At 40.7% G+C, this 27,970-nt stretch overlaps 2 protein-coding genes, 1 long non-coding RNA gene and 1 other non-coding gene across 6 annotated transcripts in view; 1 reads left to right on the top strand and 3 right to left on the bottom strand.

The window, feature by feature from the left end:
• Positions 1–171: 171 nt before the first annotated feature.
• Positions 172–3,870, bottom strand: LOC133475055 (uncharacterized). Of its 2 annotated transcripts, none has more exons than XR_009787708.1 (3): positions 3,676–3,870; positions 2,399–2,859; positions 172–294 (listed from the first exon to the last, which is right to left on the bottom strand). It is a non-coding gene; the product is annotated as an uncharacterized LOC133475055 (long non-coding RNA). The 2 variants fall into 2 exon arrangements; XR_009787709.1 differs by lacking the exon at positions 172–294 and adding an exon at positions 1,175–1,826.
• si:ch73-29c22.1 (kelch-like protein 20) overlaps positions 242–27,970 on the top strand; it is a 41,172-nt gene continuing 13,443 nt past the window's right edge. The window contains exons 1-2 of one of the 2 annotated variants that reach the window (XM_061767384.1): positions 242–382; positions 14,389–14,823. The gene's annotated coding sequence lies outside the window, so the exon portion shown is untranslated. Of the gene's footprint in view, positions 383–13,950; positions 14,824–27,970 lie in introns of those variants that run through there. The other variant, XM_061767385.1, reaches the window with a different exon arrangement.
• Positions 1,628–1,700, bottom strand: trnag-ucc (transfer RNA glycine (anticodon UCC)). Its single transcript has one exon. It is a non-coding gene; the product is annotated as a tRNA-Gly (tRNA).
• LOC133474859 (uncharacterized) lies at positions 11,330–16,134 on the bottom strand. Its single transcript, XM_061766954.1, has 7 exons — positions 16,130–16,134; positions 15,953–16,050; positions 15,395–15,766; positions 15,116–15,286; positions 14,306–14,499; positions 12,931–13,154; positions 11,330–11,924 (listed from the first exon to the last, which is right to left on the bottom strand). Exons 1-7 carry the CDS (start codon positions 16,132–16,134, stop codon positions 11,330–11,332), a joined length of 1,659 nt encoding a protein of 552 aa, XP_061622938.1.

Here is a 27,970-nt window from a genome sequence, read left to right as displayed (position 1 = left end):
CATCTTGCACCACCGTTTCAAAAATGGCATCGTGACGTGTCAACACATGGACTGCCTATTTATGGCAAATTTCTTTCCAGAACACTGTCTGTTCTTGCCGCAGTGACAGAGATGTGTTGCAGTCCAGCGTGGCCCCGGTCGTATGCTGTGAAATTCCCCCGCAGGAGAAAGTCCTCATTGACCCGCCGTGACAGCGTCTGAGGGGAAACCCAACAGAGCGCCGATTCAGCTGCCTGCAACTGGATCCCGCCTCTTCGCACAGAGGGCCCGTCTCCTTCCCTCGCGATGCTGCTCCTATGACCCAGGAAGGAGGACCAATGAAAGAATCCCTCCCATGTACCTGTCTCAGCTGTGGTTCTGTTTGTGGAGGTCGCAAGGAGAGGTATGTATATATGCTATGGCACCAAACGGGGAGAAGAATGATGTCAATTCTAGTGGCCCATGAATGACAGGGATCCCAGAAAATGGTATTTTCATGCAGTGGGGCCAAAAGTGATATTTTTTCATGTGGCCTCAAATCTCTGAGTACAGTGGAACACAGTGATGGACACAGTGATGGACTGTGGTTTATAAACTAGACTTCAATTTGCCAACAGTTACATCACCCATGCGGAACACTCTGTTGTGCTTTCTCTGACAGCGTAAACATTATTCACATACACGTATCGAACCTTCAGTATGGCTGTAAAGAAACTGAAAACTACAAATGATTGAGGTATTAGGAAGTCTAATTGATTACTGTTGAACAAAAGATATATATCCATCCATTTTCTGAGCCGCTTCTCCTCACTAGGGTCGCGGGCGTGCTGGAGCCTATCCCAGCTGTCATCGGGCAGGAGGCGGGGTACACCCTGAACTGGTTGCCAGCCAATCGCAGGGCACATCGAAACAAACAACCATTCGCACTCACAGTCATGCCTACGGGCAATTTAGAGTCTCCAATTAATGCATGTTTTTGGGATGTGGGAGGAAACCGGAGTGCCCGGAGAAAACCCACGCAGGCACGTGTGTGTGTCTATATATATATATATATATATATATATATATATATATATATATATATATATATATATATATATATATATAGACACACACATACACCATAAGCTATTCTTCTGTTTTAAGTAAGTTAAGTAAATACCTCAAATGATCTGTGTCAGCAATTATCCACGACTAGACAAAGCTAAAATGCAGTGCTGAACAAATAATGTGTTTCTTGATTTATTTCGATACTGTACTGTATTTCTTGGTTTGATGGGAAAAAATGCTTTCTTTTGCACTCGTTTCTGTTCATGAACAGAATATCATGATGAATGAAGTTTGTGAACCGAAGATTCAGCAGTTCAGCTCATCTTGAAAACATTTCACAGCGCCTACAAATGTCCAAAATATTATAAACAGATCCCAAAAGCTGTTCCTTGACTTTCCATAGTAGTTCCTCTGCAGCAGGGTTGTGTAAGAGACTGATGGGGTGAACAAAGAAGGACTGTATGCTGAGCCCAGTATCCAGGGGAAAGAGGGTTCGTTGCCTTGCTCAAGAGCACCTTGATCGTAGTCTCTTAGACAACTTAGTACAATTTATTCTGTCTTTCTATGCAGATGAGTTACTTCCGCAGACAAAAATGCTTGCATTGGCCCGGGAATCGAACCCAGGTCAACTGCTTGGAAGGTAGCTATGCTAACCACTATACCACCAATGCCTGAGAGCCAAAAGTTATCCTTAGAGAGCTAAACCAAATGTATGGAAAATATAGCGGCACTTCCTGGCATGTGCAACGTGTAGCCGTCCAGTGCAGCTTTGCCTGGGGAGCAGCAACACACTCCACCTGTATAAAAGTCAACCAGAAATGGTTTTCTATCGCATAATGGCATGACCTGATATGCAATGATTCTTTCGGGGATTTGCGGCCCCTTGTGGAGACACTCTAGTGCAGGGGTGTCAAAGTAATTTTTTATTGCGGGCCACATTGTTGTTACGGTTTCTCTCAGAGGACCATTATGACTATGAAACCATCTAAATGTTTCATCGCTTCCTCATATTATTACATAGACACAGCAAATTGATGGATAACTAGTTTTGAAATCACAATTCAAGGATAATTGTTTGTTCAGCTATTGTTCAAGTTACTGTAAAAGAGGGGTTTGGTAACAAAAAAATGCTTGAAATTTTGGTGCAGATTTTAAAATCATGGAAGTTGCACCAGATTTGCTTTCGCGGGCCACATAAAATGATGTGGCGGGCCGGATTTGGGCCCCGGGCCTTGAGTTTGACACCTGTGCTCTAGTACAATCATATGTTCAGAATGAATGTGATTTTCAAGCACTGCATTGTATTGTCCCCCCGTGCCTTGAATACAAACAAGGGTGTCAGTAAACAGAGTAAAAAAAACATACTTACAAGGTTAATTTTACCGCCGCTCGACTGGCAAGCGCACTCACAGCTGCTCTGCATACATGGACAAGTTGTTCATTACTAAAATGTGGGTTGACCTCAAATACACAACACAGTCAGTCTCTTCCCCGTTTGACGAGCAGGTTACGAAATGTTGTTAACATATGTTTCCTGCTGTCACTGGTAGGGGGAGGTTGTGGTCTCATGCGCATCATCACGGTTCGTCCTTGACATCTCTTTACATGTTGGCCCGTGGGGCAATCTTTGGTCTAAACCAAGCGAAAAACCATTGACTGTAACCAGAAACTCTAGAGGGTAGAAACATTTAACAGATATCCAATATGAGTAAGTTTGTTTGATATACAAGTTGATTGTCTCTCACACGTCACACCTGAGCGCCATCCTGTCCTCCTTGTCCATAACAATTGACAGGTGGGGAGATGTCCTGTGGCTCTTTGGACTCCAAACTGTTGCAGGGTAATTGAAGTCAGCTGTTAGCATACTGCAGACGTTATAATGCATTTCAGAAGTCTGGACGAGCGGGTTCCCCTGCTCACAATTACTACATGCATCATAGCCACTTCCACGGGTGAAGAAACATTTTTTTCTGACAGTTTTGATAAAAAGTCCTCTGAGGGCCATACTTAATTTATGGTAAAATCTCTCAGACTTTTTGTAGTGTTGCAAGAAGAATTTATAACATCAACTTTTCTTTAGGTGACATTCATCCAATCGAATTTTGGTTCGTTGGCATTAGAAAATCTTAACTGATTCGAAAATCTTAAATGTGAGACACCCAACACATGACCAAAAAAGTTGAGAAAGATTATTATTATTATTATTATATTTTTTTGTATTATTGTTTTAGTGATTGTCTTGGTCAACACGTTTTAAAAATCACAACCAGTTGCTCCTCTATTTTTGTCTGGCAACAGCACGACCTTCAGGTCGCTTCCCAATTGGTAATCGTTCCGTTTCACATCACAATCTCGGAGTCCGCGGCTTGGCCGACCAATTGGATTTACAATTTTAAATAGTGGACATTTACGATTGAGCCAAGACCGTTTGGGGAGTAAAAATCCTTCTTAACACATTTCACAGCACTGGATAATCACTCAGAATCAGCTTTTCGAAATATCTGATAATCAGGCCTTTGCTGACTTTGATCCTTAGTTCGGAAATAGGTTAAATTAGGCCCGATCAACAGTATATTACCGGAATATACGAAAAGAACACCACTTATTTCCAAGAAACTTTGTGAATAGTTAGCAAGAACCCCTTACCTTTTTGTGTACATTGGGATAAAAAAAGTGATTTAGAGGAATCCATCCCAGAACACAAAGGTTATACAGTCTAATTCGCATTCTACCACACTAGACAGCACACAACCTGCGCCTTCACAAAACCTTATGGAGCTACTTGTCGAGGAGAACTTTTTTTCTTTTGTTTTTTTTGCACTGACCCTGTTTTTTCATCAGCATTCCTTTCTTAGAGCACACTATCACAAGCATGGCTTCCTGCTGTAAAGCTTTTTTCTTTTTCTTTTTTTTTTTTTTATTGTAGTATCCTTCTATTCTGCTTGTGTTGTTGTTTTACTCTAGAGCAGGAATTGCCCCAAACATACTGCAACATTTTTGGTGGTTGTCCTCATTAGAGGACAGGGTGAACTGGAGACAATCCCAGTTGACTTTGTCAACACTAAATAGAACAAACACTATAGAAAATAGATGCATGATAGTGTTTGCTTATTTCATAACCCCCCCTTTGAGAGTTGTTAGAGCACTTTTATATCATTTTTCTAAACGAATACACTGTCTAGACTTGTATCAATGTGAATACAATGACTGGTTTCAAACTGTTCTTTGCCAAGAATCTTTTGTGTTGATACGCAGACCACAATATTTCCACCTAGGCAGAGGTCTGCACTCTGCCGAGAGCCTTTTGTAGTTCCTGTCTGTTTTTAGTCTACCACTCAAATTAAGAGAAGAGGAATCTTCTGGTGTTCTGGCCTGGTGCTGATGGAAACTCTCGTCTTATAAACACAGTCTTTTGTCTGTCTCGGGGAATTGAGGCCATCTGATTGCATTGAGCTTCATCTGAAAAAAAAAAAAAACAGCTGGCTCTAATAAGCGCGTGCCCCCCCCCCCCCCACAGTGCTCTGTTTACTCATTCCATATGTTACAACAGGAAATTTAACATCAGCAAACGGACTCCGCTATGATGACGTTTAATAGCCGGCTTTGCTTAAAAGGGCTGCTGCATCCAGATGAAATGTTTTAATTGCTTTTAATGGTTCGTTAACAGTCCCTAATTACACACTGTAGTTTAGTCCCGTGGAGCGAGCACTGATTAGCAGTAATGAACTGAAAAACCTCTGTACTGATCTGATATGATGTCAAAATGAAGAGAAAATATGATGTTAGTCCAGTGAATGATGGATATTACCATTTATTTGTTATAAAAAAATTTGAAATTGTTGAATATTTTATTGTGAATGAACACAGCCAGACCAGTCAAACCATTAGGTATAACTGCACATCCATTACAAGAACTACCTTTACAGAGATACAGTAAAAATGATCAGTTTTAAGAGATGCATTCATTTAACAATATGTTTATTACTGTGGTTGTATGTTGCAATAATGTGTCACTGCTCTTCATTGTACCATGGCAGCATTCAGATTTTATGCCTACAGATAACTAAATGTTTGAGTCACGACTCCGGTGGCTAGAATATATCCCAGCGGGTCATCAAGAGGCTTTTACAATATCCCATCCATTTTCTACACCGCTTATCCTCACTAGGGCCATGGGTATGCTGGAGCCTATCCCAGCTATTTTCGGGCAGGAGGCGGGGTACACCCTGAACTGGTTGCCAGCCAATCGCAGGACACACATAAACAAACAACGATTCACACTCAAATTCACACCTCCGGGCAATTTAGAGTCTTCAATCAACTTACCCTGCATGTTTTGGGGATGTGGGAGCAAACCGGAGTACCCGGAGAAAACCCACGCAGGCACGGGGAGAACATGCAAACTCCACACAGGCAGGGCCGGGATTTGAACCCCCATCGTCAGAACTGTGAGGCAGATGTGCTAACCTGTCACCCACCGTGCTGCCAGAAGAAGGATTCTATGACCTAAAATAATTGGAAGACTAAGCTTTACTTTACAGGAAGTTATACTTGATAGTGTGGCCCCAAAAAGGAAAGGTGGCAATGAAGAAATTAGTCTTTTTTATTTTTTATTTTTTATTTTTTTAAATGGCATTTGTGTTTATCTATCGGTCAATTTAGTGTGCGTGAAGCTGCACACTAAAATGAACTTTTGTTGGTCTGTTTGTGTAATACATTTCCTGCATTGGGCCTGTATGACTTACTCTTCTAATTTCTATTCACTATGAAAACAGTAGCGATAATGTTTCGTTCTAATAAATTGGAAAGCATAAGTCTAAAGAGGCTATTATTGTCAAACGCTCACACCCCCGCCGAGCTGCGGGGAGACGGAAGCTTCTGCCAAGTCAGAAGCATTGTTGCGCTGACATTTGTGCGGGGGATCAAACCGCTGATGAATAATCCATATTGAAAAGCTCACCGTCCTGCCAAATGTCAAACAGCAGCGGGGGCCATTGTTAGCGGAGCCAACTCTCGAGTCTTCATTCACCGTCATCACAATGGCGTGTCACATATGTGGCCATGTGGTGCGCAATCAACACATCCGTGTTTACAATCCCAAAGTTTGGGAATTGGTCTTATTTTTTTTTTTTAAACAGCATATCCAATGTGCTTTAATAACTAAACCTTATGTAATGTTTTTGATTGCATTTTTAATTCCATATTTGCACTAACTAAGGGCTTTGCCAATTTGCATATTTTTGCAAGCGGGCACATCGTCTGATGTTGCTGCCTTTAAAAAAAGAAAAGCAACAATGGGAAAAATACGTATTTGTCTTGTTCCCCTAAATTATTTTTTCGATGTTATTTTTTTATACAATTTTTTTGTTGGATCACTGTAATGTGCTTACTTAGTGTCAACATGCTATTAGCATGAATGCTAATTCTATGCTCACAAAAACTCACTCCTGTTACTGAAATGAGAAGTTTCACTTCAGTACAGTAAAACAATGACATTTAAAAAATGGAAAATTTTAAAAAAGTTGTGTGAGCTGGACTAATGCACATTTTCAGTAGTTCAATATATGTATTATCAAATTGCAAGTAAAAAAAAAAAAAAAAAAAAAAAAGACAGAAATATAAGTTTACAACAAGCAAATAGCACCGATTCAGTGGAATGGCCCATTATGAATTTGCGGCATTGAAATGCTGAGGCCCAAATCCATGGCAGCACCCTTGCCTCAAAAACTTCTGTAGCACATTTCACCTTATCATATATACTGTAAGTCAACCTGCGATTGATTGGCGACCAAGAAACCAGTAACCAAAAATAGTTCCATAAAAATGATTATATTGAAAGTCCAGCAGTGTAGGAGAAATATCCATATCTATATTTGCTGGCGATCAGTCCAAGGTGTACCCCGCTCTCGCCCAAAGTCATATGGGATAGGCTCTAGCTCACCAGCAACCCCAATATTCTCATTTGGAACTTTGTGAATGCATCATGTCTAACCTCATCTATAAATTGCTCTCGTGCACAGGCGAAGAAATGCGGATCTGTTTTGTCGAGATCCCAGTGCAGTGCTACATCTCGCACATCTGGAAACTAAGCCACATTTTCATGCAGCGCCAGGCTTTTCCATCCTACCGTTCTTCACTGTTTACTGATCCAAATCTCACAACAAAGGCTTCAAATTTAACCCGATAGGCTTTTTTCCTTCAAAGCAGCACCCGATAATTCTAATTATACAGCACAAAACACATTCGTATCTCCACCCTTTTTTTTCACATTTTGCATAAACAGGCTTCATTGGTTATGGTGCACAACATACTGGAGTAAACAAAACAAATGCTCCTGCAAATGGACCAAAGAGAAGGTGTGCTGTTCCCACCTGGCCTCCCTCAAACACACCACGTCAGCTCCAAAATGTGGGTGGGAACAGGTCTACTGCACTATTATCTATTTGTGAGTGTTACATGTTGACCGGGCCTTCGTTCACATCCTCGGTGTCGGCTCTCTTTGGTGCTAATTTAGGGAGCGCTCTACACAAGCCTGTGAGAGCTACTGAAGTTGTGTTTGGCATGGGATGGTTTAGTGGTCAAATAAACCATATGTTCCTCAGCTTTTTTTTGTTGTTGTTGCTGTTCAGCTGCATGGTCATGCAGAACGCTGGATCTGTATGCCTTTTTATGCTTGAACAGTTTTTGGGTGCAACAGAGGAGTTTGAAATGCAGCCGTTTGTAAGAGGGGCGAGACAAAGACAAAACAACAACAAAACCAAAGCAAAATAACATGGTGTACCCTGGACTGGTCGCCCAGCCAATCAAAGGGCACATATAGAAACAATAACAACCATTCACACCCACATTCACCCCTATGGACAATTTATGATGCCTCCCCCAGAAAACTATTATTAAACTCTATTGTTAAATGAATACAGTAGAACATCAAAGCTTCAACACAATCAATCTATTGTTTAGATTCTAAAACAATTTTTCCCATAGGAAATATTGAAATGCGTTCCAGGTTCAAAATGTCCCTTCATTAACTAACTGTACAGACAATGTTACCATTTTAACATTAATCAGTATGACGTAGTTACAGTAAAACAATCATTCTTATATGATTAAAGCTGTTTGCTACACATTTAGCATTGGTGTGCTTTGTTGGAAAATAACACAAATATTTGTTTGTTCTTGAAGATGTCATAAGAGTGATTCTCCACTAGTGGTATGTGGGCGCCCTCTAGTGTTATGCAAAAGGATCACTGAATTAAATATTTAAACTGTGTATATTGTTGCAGTGGCTTAAACTTTAGATTTTTTAATGTAGTATAGTCATTTTTTTTAAGTACAGTTCAGTTGTATTTAACTATTACCTTTGCTAAGTGGCTTAGAGTAATATTAAACATACTTTTTATTGTGCATTTTTTCATTTATTGTATTGTTGGTCATTATGATAGTACTTGGAGAGACAAGGTTTTTCTTTTTTTTAGGTGGTACTTGGTGTAAAACGTTCGAGAACCACTGTCGTGAGATGTGGATGGATGGCTTTTCAATTAGCTATTTTTAAAGGTGCACAACTATAGCGAGGGTATCATGCGAGTGTTCTGTTAAAGAACAAATAAGATGCAACACAGCAGGCTACAAGGTCTGAAAGGTGAAACTCTCCTGCAAATCTGTAAATTCCTCTCAAATGGAAGTCCACACTGAAGGCCTTGTTTTTCTTTTTTTGTACCTAACAGGCTAGAAGCAAAGGAGCGGTATTTGTTTCCAGCCAGCTCAAGATTACACTAATGGGCGGACAATGGGGGTGGGGGGTCACTGATCCTGATGTATTTATATGTAACAGAGACGGTTTTATCAGAGGAGAATGCGAATTACAGCTAAGCCACCGCTTTGTGGTGCACAAATGGACCTCTTGGGATCATCGTAGATCAACAGTCAACAAGGCAATAAACACCTCGCTGCATTGTGCTGATGGCAAAATGCACTTTACAAAACGTAAGCAGATGCGCTGAGTTTTAAATGTTCATCAAAATGCGCCAGATGAGGATAACTACAGATGTTATCGTCAGGTAAGCCCGCTTCATTTATCTGTCATCCTCGGAGAACCTCTTTATCAGCGTTCCACAGCGGGGAACCCTCAGGGACCATCAGATCAAAACTAAAAGGATTGATTTCAGCAGACTCACTGTCGAAGCGAGGAGATAATTAGCACCTTGACAAGCTTTGATCATGGCTCTTCTCCTCCCAGAGTTGAAAGAACAGTGAATTGACAACCCCCAAAATGAAGACATTTTGCCTACTTTCTTTTTGTATTTATTTTGTTTTTAATAACCCCTTTGTATTCTGAATAGAAGCACTGTCATGAAGAGACCAGAAGGCCAAAGTGAGTGCGCTCGCCTTGGCTGTCCATAACAAGGATCTGATGACGGCTACTTTGAGGAGAGGAAGGGGAAAAGTTGTCGGTTAGTCATTTGTGATTTTGGTGATTGCAGTGGGTGGAATGAGTCACTGTGGGTTGTGGTTGTGGTCTTTTTTTTTTTTGTCACAAGCAGCAGATTATTCTAGAGTTTATGACAGGGTTCAAAGTGTGGAGTCACAAGGGTCCACTGACGGAAAGAAGTAAACAAGGTGATCTCTTTGCAGCATTCACTAACTCCTACACTTCTTCTTTGGACTACATAAAGAGGCAACATTTGCTCAAAGGTCCATCCAGTTATAAAATGGAGTTAACCTTTGTGTGCATGTTTTGAAGGTCACATGAGTCGATTTTCCATTCTGACCTCTAAAGGTGAACATGTCTCTTTCAGAAGTGTTGGCTGTTTGCTTACTGTACACTTAGGTAGAGAAGAATTTGGACGGTGACAAGCCTTTGCCTTTATTCACCGCCGTAATGTAGAAAGATAATTTTTTTTTTTTTTTACCATTTAGGAATTACTTTACAGGCATTTAATACAGAATACCTACATTTTCAGGGTCTCAAAAGTATGTGGAAACATGTGGTGACATAATTGTAATTAGGGATGCATTTCTGTTACTGTACGTCTGTACTCGTACTGATATAAACGCTTCGATACTACGGCACCGATGCATTTTAGTCTTAATTCTGTCCTCCCGGAGCGTGCGGTGTGCAGTTTAGCAGATACCGGACAGCTCAGTTTTTTTTATTGACACTCCCAGATGAATTTGACAGTAAAACTAAGACAAAATACATAGAATTACACATAGAATTAAGCGAACACGCAGTTTGGTCTTGCAAAGAGCTGCTGGCTTAATGCATATAATGTGAAACGCTATAGACGAGCTAACAAGTAGCATCAATTTTGCAGTATAAACCTTTGAAAAATGAAAATTCGAACACAAACAGCGCAGCAACGTATCCAGAAGTATGATATTACAATTCTCACAGGCTTATATTCTTTCTGCTCTACGAAATTACAGTATATTACTGTAGTTTTGCTGCAACATCCTTCTTTGTGTCTCTAGAATCAAATCTACAAAGCAGCAAATACTGTACCTCCCGGGCAAATGGAAAAGGATTACTCCTTGTGTATAAAAACTGTTACATTTGAGTGAAATTTATTCCATTTTCAATAAATGTTTTTTGGTGTGTTTTTGAACAATATTTGATTGTGTGGAGAAGAACTTATATTTGAAGTTATAGCATGTCCAGTAAAAGTTTGTGTTTTGAATAATATTTAATTGTACTTGTACTCCTACTCTGTCTGGAAAAAAAAAAAGTGGATTCGGTGCATCCCAAATTGTAATGTAGTTGCAACTAATTGCAAAAGGTCTAGACTCCATGGACATGATCTAATTTTGTGTTTCCTCCCTGGTGATGCTTTTTTTTGCCACCTGCCTTCACCTTTTTCTCCTGTAAGTAAAAATTATGGTCTAGTGCAGTGATTCTCAAATCTCAAAAGAGGGTTGTGGATCTGTTCTGGATGGGCCGCAGACAGCTAGTCAAAAATATATTTGAAAAAAAGTTTGAAGGCACATTCGATGTTAGCCTTTTATTATTTATTTTTTTCATTGATTATTTTTATTTATTTATTTCCTACAAGTTTCATATCACCAGGGTTTTTAAAAAATAAGATGTTTTTTCATATTTCTGAAAAATAAATTGGATTGGTTTGACTTCAATACGATCTGGAATTGCATCTTTGTTGGAGTTAGTGGAGTTTTTATGTTCTGCAATATAGATAATAGATGGATGTGTGGGTGGGTGGTGTCTTAATCATGTGAGATTGAGCTCTAGGGTGACACCATTCGAGAAAGCCTTAAATAAGTCTTGGTGGGATGCAAGCACCTGATTTCATTTGCATTTCACCTCTTCCTGTATCCTTCTCATGAGTCCAGAGCTGATGTTGTTCTCGGCAAGACTCCGATGCCTCATCGGAAACTGGCCCCTGCAAAGCAAAGCCCCTACGAGGTCGTTTCCTCCCACATCACCGATGCTGTTCCTGTCCAGATCAACCATCCGCAGATAGGTGTTCGCTTTCAACACGTCTGCGAGTAGTCTGACCCCAGCGTCGCCCAGATTATTCTCATCTAGAATGATCTGCGTTAGTGAGCTGTTTCTTTTGAGACTGTCAAAAAGTTCTTTCCACGCCGCCAGGTCAGCGCCGCCCGTCTGAGCCAGACCTAAATACTGCAGGTGTGAGTGGTGCCTCATGTAGGACGCCAGCACCTTCATCCCATCCCCGCTCAGGTTGTTACCCCCAATGTCCAGTTCTAAAAGTGAAAACACCTTGAAAGAGCTCCAGCCAACGGTGAGGCTGGGAACTGCCTGCTGTAGGAGCAACTGCTGCTGTTGGATGGCGGCGGCTCTTGATGTTTGCTCCTGCAGCTCTGCTATCCCACTAAGGAGGGCCAATGCGCCATGGTCACGGAGTCGGTTTCCGAACAAGCTAGACGAGAGAAAATAAATAGGACATACAGTATTAGCTGATAGGAGTAGTAATAGGAGTCACCTTATTCCAATTAGTCTACTGCACTTCAAATAGACGCCTTATTTTTCCAAAATAACTGTTGGTATTGCTGTAACACTGATTCCGCCACATGTCGCTGGTGGATCTTCACCACACATACAGTGTGTGCAGAGCAGACAGGGCATCTGTAAGGCTGTCATTTATGGTGTAGTTTAAAGAGAAAGCTCCCACACTCCTACTCAGCCATTATATAAGGAAATACACTACTTATTGAATTATAATAGTAAACTGAGTCTGTTTGTGACATCCTTGAGTCCCTGCCTGTTGCTGGGCAACCGAGTCCCGCTTGCATTTTGGTAATGTCATTATATACATGTATTTGATGGACAGATCAACAGATCTATACACAGCCGCAACATTAGGAACACATAAATCACAGTAATTGGGCAGCACTAGTGATTAGCACATCTGCCTCGCAATTCTGAGATTTGGGGTTCAAATCTCAGCTCCTTCCTGTGTGGAGTTTCTGTGTTCTCATCATGCTTGCGTGGGTTTTCTCCAGGTACTCCAACTTCCTCCCTCATTCTAGGGACACTATATTATCCATAGGTGTGAATTTGTATTGTTTTTTTGGGGTGACAGAGGTCTCTTGGAAAAGCAATTCCTGCCATCTTTATGTTCCACATATACAGTATTGAGGACTGACTATAAATACTACCATACCATACAACACCATACCAAAGTGCCCCAAAATGGATGCATGGAAATCATCTAATTAACCCCCCCACAATTGCATTTTGATTGCAAAGGTGGCTTGGATAAAGTAGCGTGGTGGGCTCATAACTGGTTGCACGTCCATATCCCCATAAGTCCTGTCAAGGTACTGAGTTATTTAATTGAAATGCAGTCAAAATCATCTCAATCGGTGTATTTCTGATCCAGACCATCCTCATATTTAATTTCACTTTGGAGTGGCAGCGCTTACTGTAAACCTTTGACCTGAGGCTTCACCCTCATGACGTCCAGCAGGATGTGAGCGCCATATGGGCCGATGAGGTTGAGGTTGAGGTTGAGCAGCGCGACCTTGGACGCGCTGCTCTTCAGGGCGCCCGCCACAGTCAGCAGCAGGTCGTCCGTCAGGTCGGTGTTCCTCAGAACCAGCTGCTCCACCTCATCCGATGTGCTCAGCACTGTGATCATGGCTTCCAGCTAGGGCAACAAACCCAAAAGAAAGCCACAGGGACATGTGAACAGTGTCATGTTTTTATTGGTCTGGGTTGGAAGCAGCGTATATGATGGGTACTGATGCTTACATAAGGTCATGAGGGAATTAAAAGTGAGCTAGAAGAATGTCACAATGCGGGGCGTACTTCCCTGTGAGCATGCAGGAAGACGAGAGCTGTAATCTAAATCCTAGTTCCGATCAATTTACCGCAGGGTGAAATATCATTATCTATCTTATGCAAGTCACTGATGGTGTAGCGGTACACTCGCCTGACTTTGGTGCAGGCAGCGTGGGTTCAGTTCCCACTCAGTGACGGTGTGAATGTGAGTGTGAATGGTTGTCTGTGTCTATATGTGCCCTGTGACTGACTGGCGACCAGTTCAGGGTGTAGTCCGCCTTTCGCCCGAAGTCAGCTGGGATAGGCTCCAGCGTCCCGTGACCCTAACCAGGATAAGCGGTGTTGAAAATGGATGGATGGATATCTTATGCAAGGCATTTGCAATTGCCTTTTGAGGGTTTTCAGGTGGCCCAAAATCTTGAGAGGAATTTCTCATTAATTTTCCAGCCAATAAATTAATAACCTATCAGCACATAATTCTCTTTCCAAATGCATAATAAACAATTAGATAACCAAAAAGTGGCAAAGTCATTTTGCTCTTCATGTAAACGTACACTAAAACCTGCCCTGCAGACTGCATTGACTGCAGTTTGTGGTCATTCTTTCCCTGTTAATATACTGCCCCCTATTGATGCAGGAAATGTTGAGTACTTGTTTAGATCACCTTTTTAATACCAGTTGCATTGATTTCTTATGAAACAAACAAAATGGGTTTTATGTAGAATCCTATAATTAGAAAATCAGTGAACACACACCTACATTTCATCTTGGTTTAATGTTAAAACAAGAATTGTGAAACTTAATTTCCACAACAACAGGATGGGATTGTTTACAATCTTAGGTTGCAATCTGCAAGTTTCAAACAACCTCAAGATAGATTAAAAACAACAACAACAAAAAATATATTCCATTGGGACTCAGGACGACATTTCTTCTAGCAATTCCAGCTCCACCACTAATTACAAGTCTCCAAATGGCTGACTGCCAAAAAGACAGTAACATGTGTTGTAAACACACCTGAGCTTGCAGGTCTTGTACTTGAACAGGCTTTACTTCATCTTCCTTCTCCTCTTCTCCCTTGTCCTGTTCATCTTTTTCAGGCTCTCCATCTGGTTGTAAGACAGTGTCGCTCTCTTCGCTCTGCTCCACATCTGAGTTTGGCGCTTTGGGGCTCAACGGCAGTCTCTTCTGGAGCCCACACCTCTGTAGCACTTTCACAAAGAATGCAAAGTATGACCTAAGGATACCAATACCAAGAGTATCTTGCTACAGTGATTCCACGATAATCTATTGAGAGAAAAAAAAAGGTGCAACTTTTGAACTATGTTCCATCCATCCATCCATTTCCTGAGCCGTTTATCCTCACTAGGGTCGCGGGCATGCTGGAGCCTATCCTAGCTGACTTCAGGCAAAAGGTGGACTACACCCTGAACTGGTCGCCAGTCAGTCACAGGGCAACACAGACAACCATTTGCACTCACATTCACACCGTCGCTGAGTGGGAACTGAACCCACGCTGCCTGCACCAAAGTCAGGTGAGCGTACCACCACAATCCACCGTCAATGATTTATGTTCCAAAATGTTGATTGAATTGTTTAACCTTCCACTCTAATTAATTTCAAATCTATAAATGACATTAGAGTCAGAGTGTTGGACACAGTTTCTCATTCAACTGTGCTCGAGCATGTGTTCAAACGTTTGACTGGTAGTGTAATTCAATGGCTTCTATTGCGTTTTGTTACGCTTTAACCTTCTCTGCCTATTATGTAAATCACACTGGTGTCATGTTCCAGCTTTTTCCACTTGGCTGCAGTTTCCTTGCTCACTGTTTGCTTGGAACCAATTGTGCTTGCTTGGGCTCTTCTCCAGCTCCACGCTCATCTGCACACATTGTTCACAGAAGTCCGTCTGTTCATCCCCATCTCTGCTTTTCCCATTTGACTCCTTCGGTTTCTCCCGCTTCTGCTTAGTCAGTACTTCCTCATCCTGTAACAAGTCTTGAAAAACAAAACCACTGTTGTTCTAAGGTATCTTATCCCCCAAAAGGCAGTTAAATGTAGAAAGCAAATACGGATGCAAGAAGGGTTCACCGAATTAGGTCTCACCAAGCACGTTGCCTGTCTTGTTGATGTTAAGCTCCTGAATCTGTTGTGCTTCACTACTGCCAGTTGTTTCTTTGTGCTCCAGCTCCTGTCTGGCAGATGAAGCTTGGCCCTCATATTTTTGGGACGAGGTCAACCGCCGGGAGATGTCACTGTCCCGTCTGGTGCTTGTAGCCGTCTTGTCTTTGCTCGTGCTCTGATTGGTTTGACTCTTGCGTCTCCTCTTTTGGGAGGTCTCTTTAATAGCAGCTGCCGGGGGCTCCTCGCTGTCTGTGGACCCACCGTCCTTGTCCTTGACGTGTCTTCCTGTCCTCCCTGCTGACTTATTCTCCAGTTTCGTTGGGATAAACAGAGGGGATGATGGACACGATTCCACTGCAACAGCATTAGTGACTTTGAGACAACATCAAGAGAAAATCATGCTTTGCTGTACATTTTGTCTTAGCTATCAAATAGAAATTAACGACTGGGCCTAATATAAAAGAACAGCAGATGAATAAGCTTTAGGAAGAAATGGAAGCACTCGTTTTTTTGTTTTTTGTTTTTTTTCAGGCTTTGTACCATTGCCAGAGCTGTGCACTAGAGGGAGAAATAAGCTTTCCTTTGTGCTGTCGTTCAGTTGCTGGCAAGAGCTGTATTTGCTTCGAAGACTTGTGCATCTGGAAAAAAAAAAAAAAAAAAAGTTTCACAGTGGCTCATACATTAGCCCCTTATGTCATGCAATGTGCATCCCATTACACCATTCACAGTGCATTATGTCTGCAGAGGGAAAGGTTGGCCCAATGTATTGTCACCGCTACGACAGTACAGTAACTTGCCATTGTTAGCCAGGAGTGTGCTGAAATCAGACCTCCTGTGACAAGGTATCCCACCAGTGAGCCAGGACAGCCGGAAGCAACTCTTCTTGCCTTGTTGGAAGCCGGGCGCATAGCGGTACTCGCAGCAGGAGCTGATTCGAGCCACCTTGATGCCATTAACATACAAGGAAGCACTGAAGGGGAATCCTCTGTGTCTTTGAGAGACGAAGTGGAACTGTTCTGAAAGTTGAAAGTTACGAATGCCCAATTTTACCATACAGTTTGTACAATATGACCAAAATATCGGTGAAAACAGACAAGTTCAGTGTTGTAAGCTGATGTCTGTTGCTGTTTGTAGTCTTCAATTACGATGAGTTTGAAAAAAATAAGCATGTCGGTCAACCTAATTTCATCCAGCACCAAATGATTAACAGCTTGTGTGCTGCAGCCTTTTCCTTTGGCTTTTTGCAACACATGAAAAAAAAGAAGAAAACTCTACCACAATTTACGGTGAAGTAACTGGACTTGTCTTCTATGCAGAAATGACTTCAGACAGTCAAGACAGTGTTATGATACTTGGAGATGATCACCACTAGCCAAGTCTAATTGATAACCTTGGGAAATTATGTTTTGAAAGACAACCAAATCGACCAGCGTCAAGGAACAGATTGCGGTTGAACTCGTATGTGGGAAAACAAGCGTATTGGGATGAGTCAGGAAGATACCCCGAGCAATGTGTCGATAGGTACCATCCAATGTCAATAAAACACTGATATGCCTTTTAAAAATACCAAGTAGGTGATGTTGTTTTCTCCAAAGAGTTTCATAAAGAACTTGAAGTGTAATCGGATAAACATTACGTCGAATCATATCCATTCCGTCCAATCAGATCAAACATAAGGTACCTCCTGGAGTCAGCAAGCCCTTGAAGACACAAATGTTCTCCCCTCCGTTGACTTGCTGGAGCACTTTAAGTTCATCTTGACTCGACCTCACCCGTGAACACCGGTGGCCTTGTCCTAGGTACATCATGGTCACGGTGACGTTGGATTTCTTTGCCTCTCTCTGCGCATTGAGATAGCTCTAAAAGTACAATGGAAGTTAGTTCAGTGGAAGCTTCGTTTTCACTGGATATTACAAAGACTACACACACTTGTTTGTTGCTGCAACCTCCAGTCTTCTGCAGGCTGAGTGAAGATAAAGATCCCCTTCTTCTATGGTTGAGATAAGGGCAGGACTGACTAAGACTTCCTCTGGTTGACGCGAGACTTGAGCCCTTCCTGGTGATGGCTCGTAGGTGAATGTCATCTTTGTTAGCACTGCGAGAGCGAACTGTTGTATCATCCAACTGTGGGTACACATGCAGAGCCATACAGCACAGATGAGGGTTTTGTCAGACTAATGTGCTCATTGGGACTGAGGAGTTACCAAATTGATTAATTCTGAAATCAAGATAAATATTTGCTATCGGTCCCCAGAACAACAACTGTCAACATTTTTGCAATCTCCAACTTTAGATGTTCCAGCTATAAACATGTTTATTTGTTCAGTTACTCAAAATAAATAACTTCTGCAAATATATCCTTTGCTGAGAGGGTTCGTGTTAGAAATGAAAGTATATTGCATCGTCATGGACCCTCGGGACTCTTAAATATGATCTATTGAGCAGTGCTAAAATAGCCCACACTGTAATAAGGTGTTAAGATTAGAAAGATTACTTTGCACATCTCCACTTTGAAAGGACTCTCCAGGAGGAGGAGTCTGTTTTTTGCTCTGAGTAAACTGGCAACGGAGCGTGTCATTTTAAAGTCTCGACCTGACTAAACTGAGATCAGCTGAAAAGTACTGTCAACATTCTTTCTTGGTGAGCTGACAACTGACAGTATGTGAAAAACACTTACTCTGCCTCCTCTTTGGAATGAAAAAAGATCCCGCAGGAGTATTTGGCTGTTTCGTCTGATTCCTCTCAATGATTCCTTCTGGTACGACTCCATTACATCAGGTCAACTGATACAAGCATAGAGGTGATAAGTTCAAGGATCTCAGGAGAGAAGTATTTAGAAACCGTAACAGGCTACTAAACACAGACCTTTAACTATGATATCTGTGATGAATGATAATGTCAGCGCCGGTATCTAGTGTGGCCTATAAAATTTGTTACAAAGTCACACACTGACAATTGCTTTAAAATGTCGAACCCCAACATCTGTGTCTTGGTACATTAGTTTAGCATGAGAGATTATGAGATGTTATCCAATTTCACTTAATTGGTCTGAAAATTGTTTATTTACCACAAGTAATGTATCTTTCAGATCATCTTTATTTGCCAAGTATGTCCAAAAAACACACAAGGAATTTGTCTCCGGTAGTTGGAGCCGCTCTAGCACGACAACAGACAGTCAATTGACAGAGAACACTTTTGACACATAAAGACATTGACAACAAACAGTCACTGCGCAATGAAGGGTTGCTAGTTATCTGGTAATGCCGGTATTTTATTTTATTTTATTTTTTTTGACAATTGTGCAAAAAGATGCAGAGTCCTCTAGCACTTAGAGCAGTTCGAAAGACTAATATTGCAGTAGTCCGGTGCAATGACTATTGTGCAAAGGGCGCCGAGACTTCAAGCAAGTAGTGCGATAATCTGGGACAATGTTGATTGTGCAAATGTTGCAGATACTCCTCAATCAGTGTGCAAACGGAGCAGATGCTACTCTAGCATGAGTGGCCAGTATTGGTCAACAACAGATATGCAAATAGTGTAGCGTGGCGAGACTACTACAGTGAGAGCACGGGTAATGTATAATTGGCCCCACAGAAATGTGACAACAAACTCAAGTCAAAAAATTGCCAGCATGTTGTAATGGAATTGTAGGTTAGCTGTTTAAGAAGTTGATTGCAAGAGGGAAGAAGCTGTTGGAATGTCTGCTAGTTCTAGTTTGCATTGCTCGGTAGCGCCTACCGGAGGGAAGGAGTCGGAAGCCGGTGACCGGGATGTGGAGGGTCCGAGAGGATTTTGCACGCTCTTGTCTTAGTTCTGGCAGCGTGCAAGTCCATTTGTTCATCTATTTGTTGATTTGTTCATCTATCTCTGCCAGCAACAAACAGTAGATATTAAAAGTTAACACAAATCTGTTCAAAAGCCAGGATTTTTTGGATTTACAAAAAATGAGACCAAAATAAATCATTTCAAAACTTTTTCCACCATTGATGTCACCGAAATTGAGTCACTACTCAGAAAAAAAAAGTAGATTGTAGAGACTTTTTCCACTTCACTCCTTCTGTTGGTAGACCATCAAAAATGTAGATTTAGGTTAATATCTGATTAGCAAGAAGAAACTGTGCTGAAACTAGACAGAGGTGACACAATTTAATGTATAAACATGCACACAATTCTGAGACTGAACTGTGACCTCCTCATATTTGAGTCTGTGTTGCTCAGATGACGAGAGAGACTGCCTCTCACTCAAACATGATAATAAGAAGAAAATGAATTGTAGCCCGAGGAAAGGAGGTTAATATGATCTTTGATTTTTTTTTTTTTTTTTTTTCTCCCCAACCCCCCACCACCCACACCCCACCACATACCAACACACCTCCATTGTTTCCAACAGAGGCCCGCTGGTGAATTACAATGTTACCCAATCGCTGTCATCTGCTTGGCTGATTGCCTCTACAATACGAGTCATCTTACAGAGATTAGTGTCAACTGAATGCATGAGTGCACTTCAGATGGCCAATAGATGGCAGGAAAAGCGGGATAAGTCATAATTTCCTTTGCAGTCAATGAAGGTTGCCATCATTCCCTGAAACCCATTTTCTCCTCAGTATCAGTGTTGTTACACATTTCAGTGACTGGGTAAGATCCAGCGGTAATTATGTGTTTTGGAGCAGACGTGGTAGAGTAAATGAAGGCAGCTCAATCTGTGAAACATGTTTCCTTATTGCCGGCAATCAAGCATGACTTAACATACTATCATTATTTTGTAATTCGGATCTACGTTTAAGCTTTACATCTCATCATCAAACTCAGTAGCATCATTTTTGATAGTAGGTCCAAGTAGCCTTTTTTTTTTATTACTACACAAGAACACTCCATAAGAGAGTTTCAGCACCTCTTTAATCTGTTATCCATTAAAAAGCAAAAAAACTGGACAGAGATCCTACCTGTTGTCTTGTCAGGTTGTCCCACGTCGTGATGCGATACTTAGGCTTCTCTCGTTTTTCACCAAGTGACACCCGAGAAGCTGACACCTCCTCATTTGATCAACCCTGACCTTTAACCTTCACCTGGTACTGTTGTGCTGTTGCCCCGTGTATACTTTACTTGCACCTCTGGACAGTCTCATGAGATAAAATAAATACATTATTTCGCCTTTATGTATAATGGTCAATTTTGACTGGAACTGTCATGTCATAATACTGTATGTAATAACATGATCATTCAGAGATCTGATTCTAATATTTTGACTCTATATTTGCCACCTTCATGTAGCCAGTAAGCTAACTCAAATACTGGAAACAGAGATGCAGTAAAAATACCTCAGATATGTGTCTCAGCTCTAGTAAACACATTTTTTTTGCTCTCAGGGAAAATAAATAACTGTAATTACCTTTTCATTGACTGGTACCACTAGGGGTCGCAGTAGATTCCTTCCCATGAGACACACTGCCTGGCGTATGGAAAGCTGAAGTTTAAAGGGAGAAGTATTTTAAAATACACACATATACATATTGTTTTTCTTGAGCCGTCACTCAATTGTGGTGGACGGGGTTTGTATGTCCTAATAACCCTAGGAGCTCAGTTTTCAAGAGCTTTATGCCCCTGGTAGAACAACATTATTCGACACCATTTTCCCTTGAGTCTTTCACATCTCTGGAGGTATTTTGGCCTACTCTTCCTTGCAGAATTGTTTTAATTCAGCAACAATGGAGGGGTTTCGAGCATGAATAGAGTTTTTAATGGATCCAAACCTTGACTAGGTCACGGCAAAGCCTTAATTTTATTAGATTTTTTTAATCCATTCAGAAATTGCCTTGCTAGTATGTTTTGGATTGTTGTTCTACTGCAGAACCCAAGTGCACTTCAGCTTGAGGTTATGAACTGATAGCTGAACATTCTCCTTCAGTATTCAATCACAGCAAGTCATCCAGGTTGTGAAGGAGAAATGCAGCAGAAGAGAATCACACTACCATTGCCATGTTTGACGGTTATGTCAAACAGTGACTGTATGATGTTCTTTTTCTGAAATGCTTTGTTACATTTATGCCATGTGTAACGAGACACACACCTTCCAAAAAGATCCCTAAAATCTTCCAAAAAAAAAATAATAATCTTTTTTTTTTTTTTAAGATGATGCGTAAGATGATTCTTAATGTTCTTTTGCCATTTTGCCCATTCGCTTCTTTATTGTAGAATCATGCAGACTGACCTGAACTAAGACAAGTGAGGCCTGCAGTTCCTTAGATGCTTTCCTGGGTTCCTTTGTGACCTCCTGGATGAGTCGTCACTCATTGCTATGCTCTTGGGGACATTTTTGTAGGCTGGTCACTCCTGGGGGGGGGTTCACCACTGTTCCATGTTTTTTTTTTTCCATTTGAGAATAATAGCCCTCACCATGGTTTACCGGAGTCCTAAATATTTTTAACCCTTTCCAGACTGAGAGATGTCAATTACTTTATGTCTGTTCTCGTCTTAAATTTTTTGGGATCGTAGCATTTTGTTGCAGCTTTTTGAGATGTTATGGCTGACTTGAGTTTGTCAAACAGGTTCTATTTAAGTGATTTGTTGATCGAACAGGTCTGGAGATAATCAGGCTTGGGTGTGAATTTTATGTTTACTTTGGTGCAAAATTACAGTATAAGAATTTGAATTAAACACACACGTATACACACACAGACACACACACACAGGAAGTTACCGGGTAACATGGACACAAATGGAGTGTTGGATTTGATTCCGGCACTAGAGGGTGCAAGAAGACCGAGCAGTTCATCGCACCAATGTGCTACCAAGCACCAATGCCGTACTGTACTGATGAGCTTTATCAGGGCAGTCAAACCTTTATTGGTAAAATAGTGATACTGTGGATACATTCATACCACTCATTGTGTCCAATGTCCACCTCAAACTATATCTGTTGTTTTACCCAAATTCTGGACCAAGATGGCATGCATGGAACCACCAGTCACACATACTTTAGTCAATTACCTTCCAGTTCATGGTTAAATGAATTTATTTCCAAAAGTATGAAAACATAATATGAGAGCATTAATGTACAGTAAATTTTGTGAGAGCTGGAAAGTGGCAGATGGACAAAGCAACAGTCATTTCACATCAATTTTAAGTAATTAATCATTGGCTCACACACACACACACACACACACACACACACACACACACGCACTTGTCAGTAAGTATTTCCTGTGTGGCACTATGTCACATTAAATTTTTGTCACATTAATAGTCATTTTGCTGACAGTCGACCTCTACCCTTCTTCCCTCTGGGTGGCCAAGAAACTAATCCACTGTGGCAATGCATGATTGTACATCTGGAAAACCCATAATTATAGTATTATTAATACAGTAAGTTACTGGACCAAAAAAAATAAAGTAATTGACGAATGTTTTGTATTATTCTGCACAGTGATATTAATATCAAGTTTCATAAAATGCTTTTAAGAGTGCAGGGGGTCCTCGACGGCGTTCCGTTCCTATAACGCCTGTGACGTACCTTTCAAAAGGCTAATTAAAAAACATCTTCCCTAACAATTCTCAAGCCTAGCCTCTACATTTTTGTTAACTTCCATGAAATATAGTTGTTTAAATCAAGATTATAATCAAAAATATTTTCCACAACTGTATTTAAGTTACCTATTAAGAGCCAACCTTCAATTTAGTAAATTCCTGTAAACGGCTGTGGAAATTTGAAGAGTTCTAATGTAGTTCTTCACAGATTGCTGGTGGAATACATTAGTTGTAAACGTCATTGGGCACTTTTAAAAAAAAAAAGATGTATCCGAGACAATTTACACCCTTGCAATACCTACAAGACTTTATGTTTCTGCTGTAACATCATTTGTTTTATCAATCTAATTATTTTCCACTACAGTGAAAAATACAGTTTAGACATACATATTTTGAGGTTACAAATGTAAAACTACGTCATCACGCCGGGCGAGATGGCACGCTCAGTTGCCATCAGTTATTGTTCCTCATTTCATTGCTTCAATGTATGGCCTAGAATCGGATTTCACACAACTATGTACTGATCAGTGATTATGAATTGACTCCTGCGTCAGCGTAGGATAATGATAGACTTTCCTGTGTTCCGACTTATATACAAATTGTTGTTTTACGTCACTACCTGTATTATGGTTACGTCAACGCTATGTCAATGTGGTTGCTTGTCCGATAAACTTTTTACACCAAGTACCTAAATAAATATTTAACTCTCCAAATACCACCGTTCATGAAAACATTAAAATAAAGTAGTTTAGCGTGGAAGGTAGCCGGAGTACCTGGAGAAAACTCCTGACAAAAAGGCCAGAGCTCGGATTCAAATCCCCAACCTCAAAACTGTGAGGCGGCTGTGGGAACAATTCTCCACCATGTCACCCACTATTTGTTAATATATATAAAAAAATGTTTCAGGTTTTTCATTTAAAACATTTTTTTTTGGGGGGGGGGGGTTTCTTGTTCACTCATTAGGACGAGAAACGTCTACCTGTGAGCGCTGCTAGCGGTAGCTTCCTGCATTCGGGGAGCCGTAGCTTCCTGGGAACCGTAGCTTATTTACAACTTGTTTCCAGTCTATGTCAGCTGAGAGAATGGCAGCAGAAGAGAACTTGCTCTCGTTCCTTAAAACAAGGAATATATATGACAGTGTAATCGACTAACTAAAAGAAGATAAGGTGACGATGAAAGTAAACTTTCATCAAATGACTAGAGCAGTAGGAAGAGAAAATTTCTCATCCCAACAAGAAAGTTTTCTTGTGAGACCAAGAAAACTTTCTCGTTGGAGCGAGGTTTCTCGGGGAAATCGAAAACTTCTATTTTGTCCCAAAATGGAACTGGTAATGATCCTGTACCCCAAATACCTCCCAGAATTTTTGTTTAAAAACATTTAAGACAAATGAGTCATTGGCACTGGGACCAATCCCCACTAAATACTCTACGTTCTTTACAATCACCCTGTGATTTAGTGGCCACTGATACATGGTGTAGACTTCCATACGTCAGCTGGAATAGGCTCCAGCCCCTGACTGGTAAGTAATGTAGAAAATGGATGGACATTTTAGGCTTGTGGTGTCATTTAATCACATTGACCTACATTAAGAGATGCTCCAACTGTATGACATTAGGTTCTTCATTCAGCTTTTATTTGGAGGGGGAATACATTTGTTAAGACTAAATCATATTAAATGCGATACCAAAAGGGAATAATGCATAGGCCTAGTGATAAAAGGTATAATGTGTTTTGTGTTCATCCTGGATCATCTGTCAAAATCATTAATCAAGTGAAGGCAGAGAACTTGCAATATTACAGTGCCTGGGTTCCTTTTTCTTTAACTTGACCTCAATATCACTTCACTCTTAATTGAGTTTTTTGTGTCAACGGCAGCACTTTTCGTTTACTACAGCATCGGTCAAGTGACATTATGGTTTTATTCTCTCTTAATAGTATAGTTTGATTATGTATCCTGTATTATATTGTCTTGTAGATGTATTTTACTGCTTTTTTACATCATGGCCAGGGGACTACAGATGAAAACTAGCCTTTTGGCTAATTCTGGCTTTTTAAACCATGTGTACTTCATGTGTTTTATGAAATTGCATTGTCCCCTTTCAAAAATAAACTGAAAAACTGATAAACTTTGCAATCGTAAAAGCTCTCACTTGCAATGTGAGTCGCACAACTACTAACTTCATCTCAGCTGACTCAAAATTACAAGGATATTTTGTTTATTATTTTTTATATCTTATATACTATATGGCTCTTTATCCAGGGGCACTATGCTATGTGGGCTTGGTATACTGTATCTTTTTTGGCTATGGCCTTTGGGTTAGTTATGTCTGAGCCCTATAAATTCTGCCTAGCAACACGTGTTAATGACAAGGCTAGGAAAAGAATCCAGCAATGCTACATTACAACTACATTATAGTTGAATTGAGAAGTTTTAGAATGAATCCCAAAGGGTTTGTGTTGTCTGTGGGATTTACAATGACACCACTCGTCATTGGTCACGTCTTCTTCTGTGTTGATTCTTCTCACAGTTTACATTTGAGAATGTATCCATCAGCACTTTCCTTACCTTTCAAATGTGCAGTGCATGGTGTGTGGGTGTCATAAAAGGTTGTTAAAGGCCATCTACATTAATATCTTTGATTTGCACACGGGATCTCACGATGAAGCAACACTGTGATATAGACAGCCGTGCACATTGTCACATTTACAGTGGTAGAAAAAATATTGCATTGCTTGGATCTTTTTTTGTGGAACATTGTTTTTCCTGTTGTTTTGGTCCTTTTTTCTACATTAAGGTCTTTCAATTATTCAGTAGTGTCAATGACTGTGTCTGGCCTCTTCAATGTGCTGCTATTCCGTGTTGTGAATATTTCCAGTTCACCGTTTGCAAAACTAATGCAGTGGTGCCTTAAGATACGCGTGTATTTCATTCTGTGACTTCACTCACAATTGAAAGCACTTTTATCTCAAGTAATATTTCCCAATTGAATTGAACAGAAATGCCACTAATCCATTGCAGCTCCCCCCCAAGAAAAACAACAACCAATTTTGTAATGCAAATTTTAACAAGCAAAAAAGTACCCAATAATATTTCACTTTATAAAAACATGACATCACAACAATTAAACAGAACCTAAAGAATTAAACAGTTTGTGCATCATGATTAATTCATTGCTGTTGTTTCTGCTGTGCATGACTTGGCCACTGTGCAGCAGTATAAGACAGTCACAAGGAAGAAGCGTTTCACTCAACTACTGTAAAGGCCACTTCATACTTTCCGCCTTGCTTCGAACGTGGTTTCATTCATACTAAATTTTGGGGTTCAAGTCGGTACGCGTTCCACACATGCAAGTCCACCACACTCGCTGCGTGCATGCACATGAATAATCCAAATCCTGTCGCCTAAAAGCGCAAACAGCTCCTGTGTTTCTTATAATGTTTGGGATAGTCGATGTCAGGGCTTTCGAGCCATCTGGCTATCTTTATGTTTCTTAAAATTTGAAATATAAAGATGGCGATATGGGCAGATCTCTTCCCACAAGGCGAAGCAGGCGCCGATGTTATTGTTTTTCATTGTGCTGGTGCATGCGTGGTCGGTACGCTTCATATAAATTCACTTCACGCGGTCACAAAAATTGGATGCGTGTGGTTGACCACCGAGGGGTCAGGGTTGTGCACAGGGGTTCACGATAATATTTATGTCAGACGGACCAACACGCAACCTGCGGACGCGCAGACACAGATATGAATTGGCTATAAGGACTCGGTAATCTGCAATAATATTAGTCATTTTTCACAGAGGATAAAGAATATATGCATGTGAGTATTGTTATATTTTCTGTCTATATTGTTGCTGCACCGTTTGTGTTCAAATACCATTTACTTAAGGTATTACAACATGGTCAAATTGATGCTATTCATAGCAAAGTTGGGTCATTTTTCAAAATTACACAATGTGTAATTCTCTCTGTTTTGTTTAGTTTGAGAATAAACTTTAACTAGGAGTGGAATTAAACAGCTTAAACACTCTTTTTAAAAATATTTGCTTAGTATCAGCCAAACTGCTGCTTGTTGTGAAGTGAGCTGGGTTGAGTTGACTGCCACTATACAGCACTCATATCTCAATTTGCTGTAAGTCAAAGCAAAAACTGCTGAACTTTTATAAAATTCTAAGTCGGTTCACTTATATCTCAAGAGACCACTATACATTCACTGAATGAATAAGCGTCAACATTTTATTTTCAATAAACTTAATATTAATAAACTTTTAATGTAGGGGTTCTTTAAGTCAACTTTATTGTCTTCCTAGTTCCCTCCCGTCCAAAACGGGCCTGCCAAAATCCCCCAGCAACCAAAAATACTAAAGCAGCATTTGCGGTCCGCCACCACCTGACACATTCCGGGGAATAAGTTCTTCATGACAAGTTAAAGTTGAAGATCACTTACGATGGCGCCATGCTTTTTTATTATGAAATCCATGTGGCGAGCATGCCCGGGAGACAGCTGTAGGAAGTTTAGCGTTTCATTGGCTGACCAGCCCGCTGGCAGCTCCCTGGTATGCGAGACATTCCAAAATTCATTCACATGAAGACCTTACTGTAAGGGGCACAACATCACTGCTTCCTCTCGGGAGTGATGAGGGCTGAGCTTTTTGAGATGGATATAACAAAAGAGAGTCTTAAAAACATTTTCTTGTCCCAACGTAAGGACTTTCCCTTCACCCCAACTAAATGTTAACAACCTCTCATGCATTAACACACATATAAAAAGATCCAGCATTCATGACTTACTGGGAGGTCTTCCATTTTTAACACATAACAAGCGCTCCAAGAATGAACTTTCACGTTAATGGATGGCAGCCATTTAAGTCACACTTATAAAATGTGTCACTGACGGTCACCATCGGTAATACAAAGACCATTACATTAACGTTTACCTGACAAGATTTCACATTACGGAGGACCCTTGGACACAATCTGTTCCAGGAGGAGGAACATTTAGATGTATACCCTATAATAATTTCAAATACTGTA

This window comes from Phyllopteryx taeniolatus, chromosome 3 (genome assembly GCF_024500385.1).
Source record: "Phyllopteryx taeniolatus isolate TA_2022b chromosome 3, UOR_Ptae_1.2, whole genome shotgun sequence".
NCBI lineage: Eukaryota > Metazoa > Chordata > Actinopteri > Syngnathiformes > Syngnathidae > Phyllopteryx > Phyllopteryx taeniolatus.
The sequence above is the reverse complement of the archived record's forward strand: the minus strand, read 5'-3'. Positions and strand labels throughout refer to the sequence as shown.

Excerpts from the sequence above, each read along its gene's own strand:
- LOC133474859 (XM_061766954.1), bottom strand. Across the intron at positions 14,500-15,115 it reads CAATTGGTTCCAAGCAAACA|TGCTACAGAGGTGTGGGCTC; the intron begins GTGAGCAAGGAA and ends TCTTTGTGAAAG. Across the intron at positions 11,925-12,930 it reads CCTCAGGTCAAAGGTTTACA|CTTGTTCGGAAACCGACTCC; the intron begins GTAAGCGCTGCC and ends TCTCTCGTCTAG.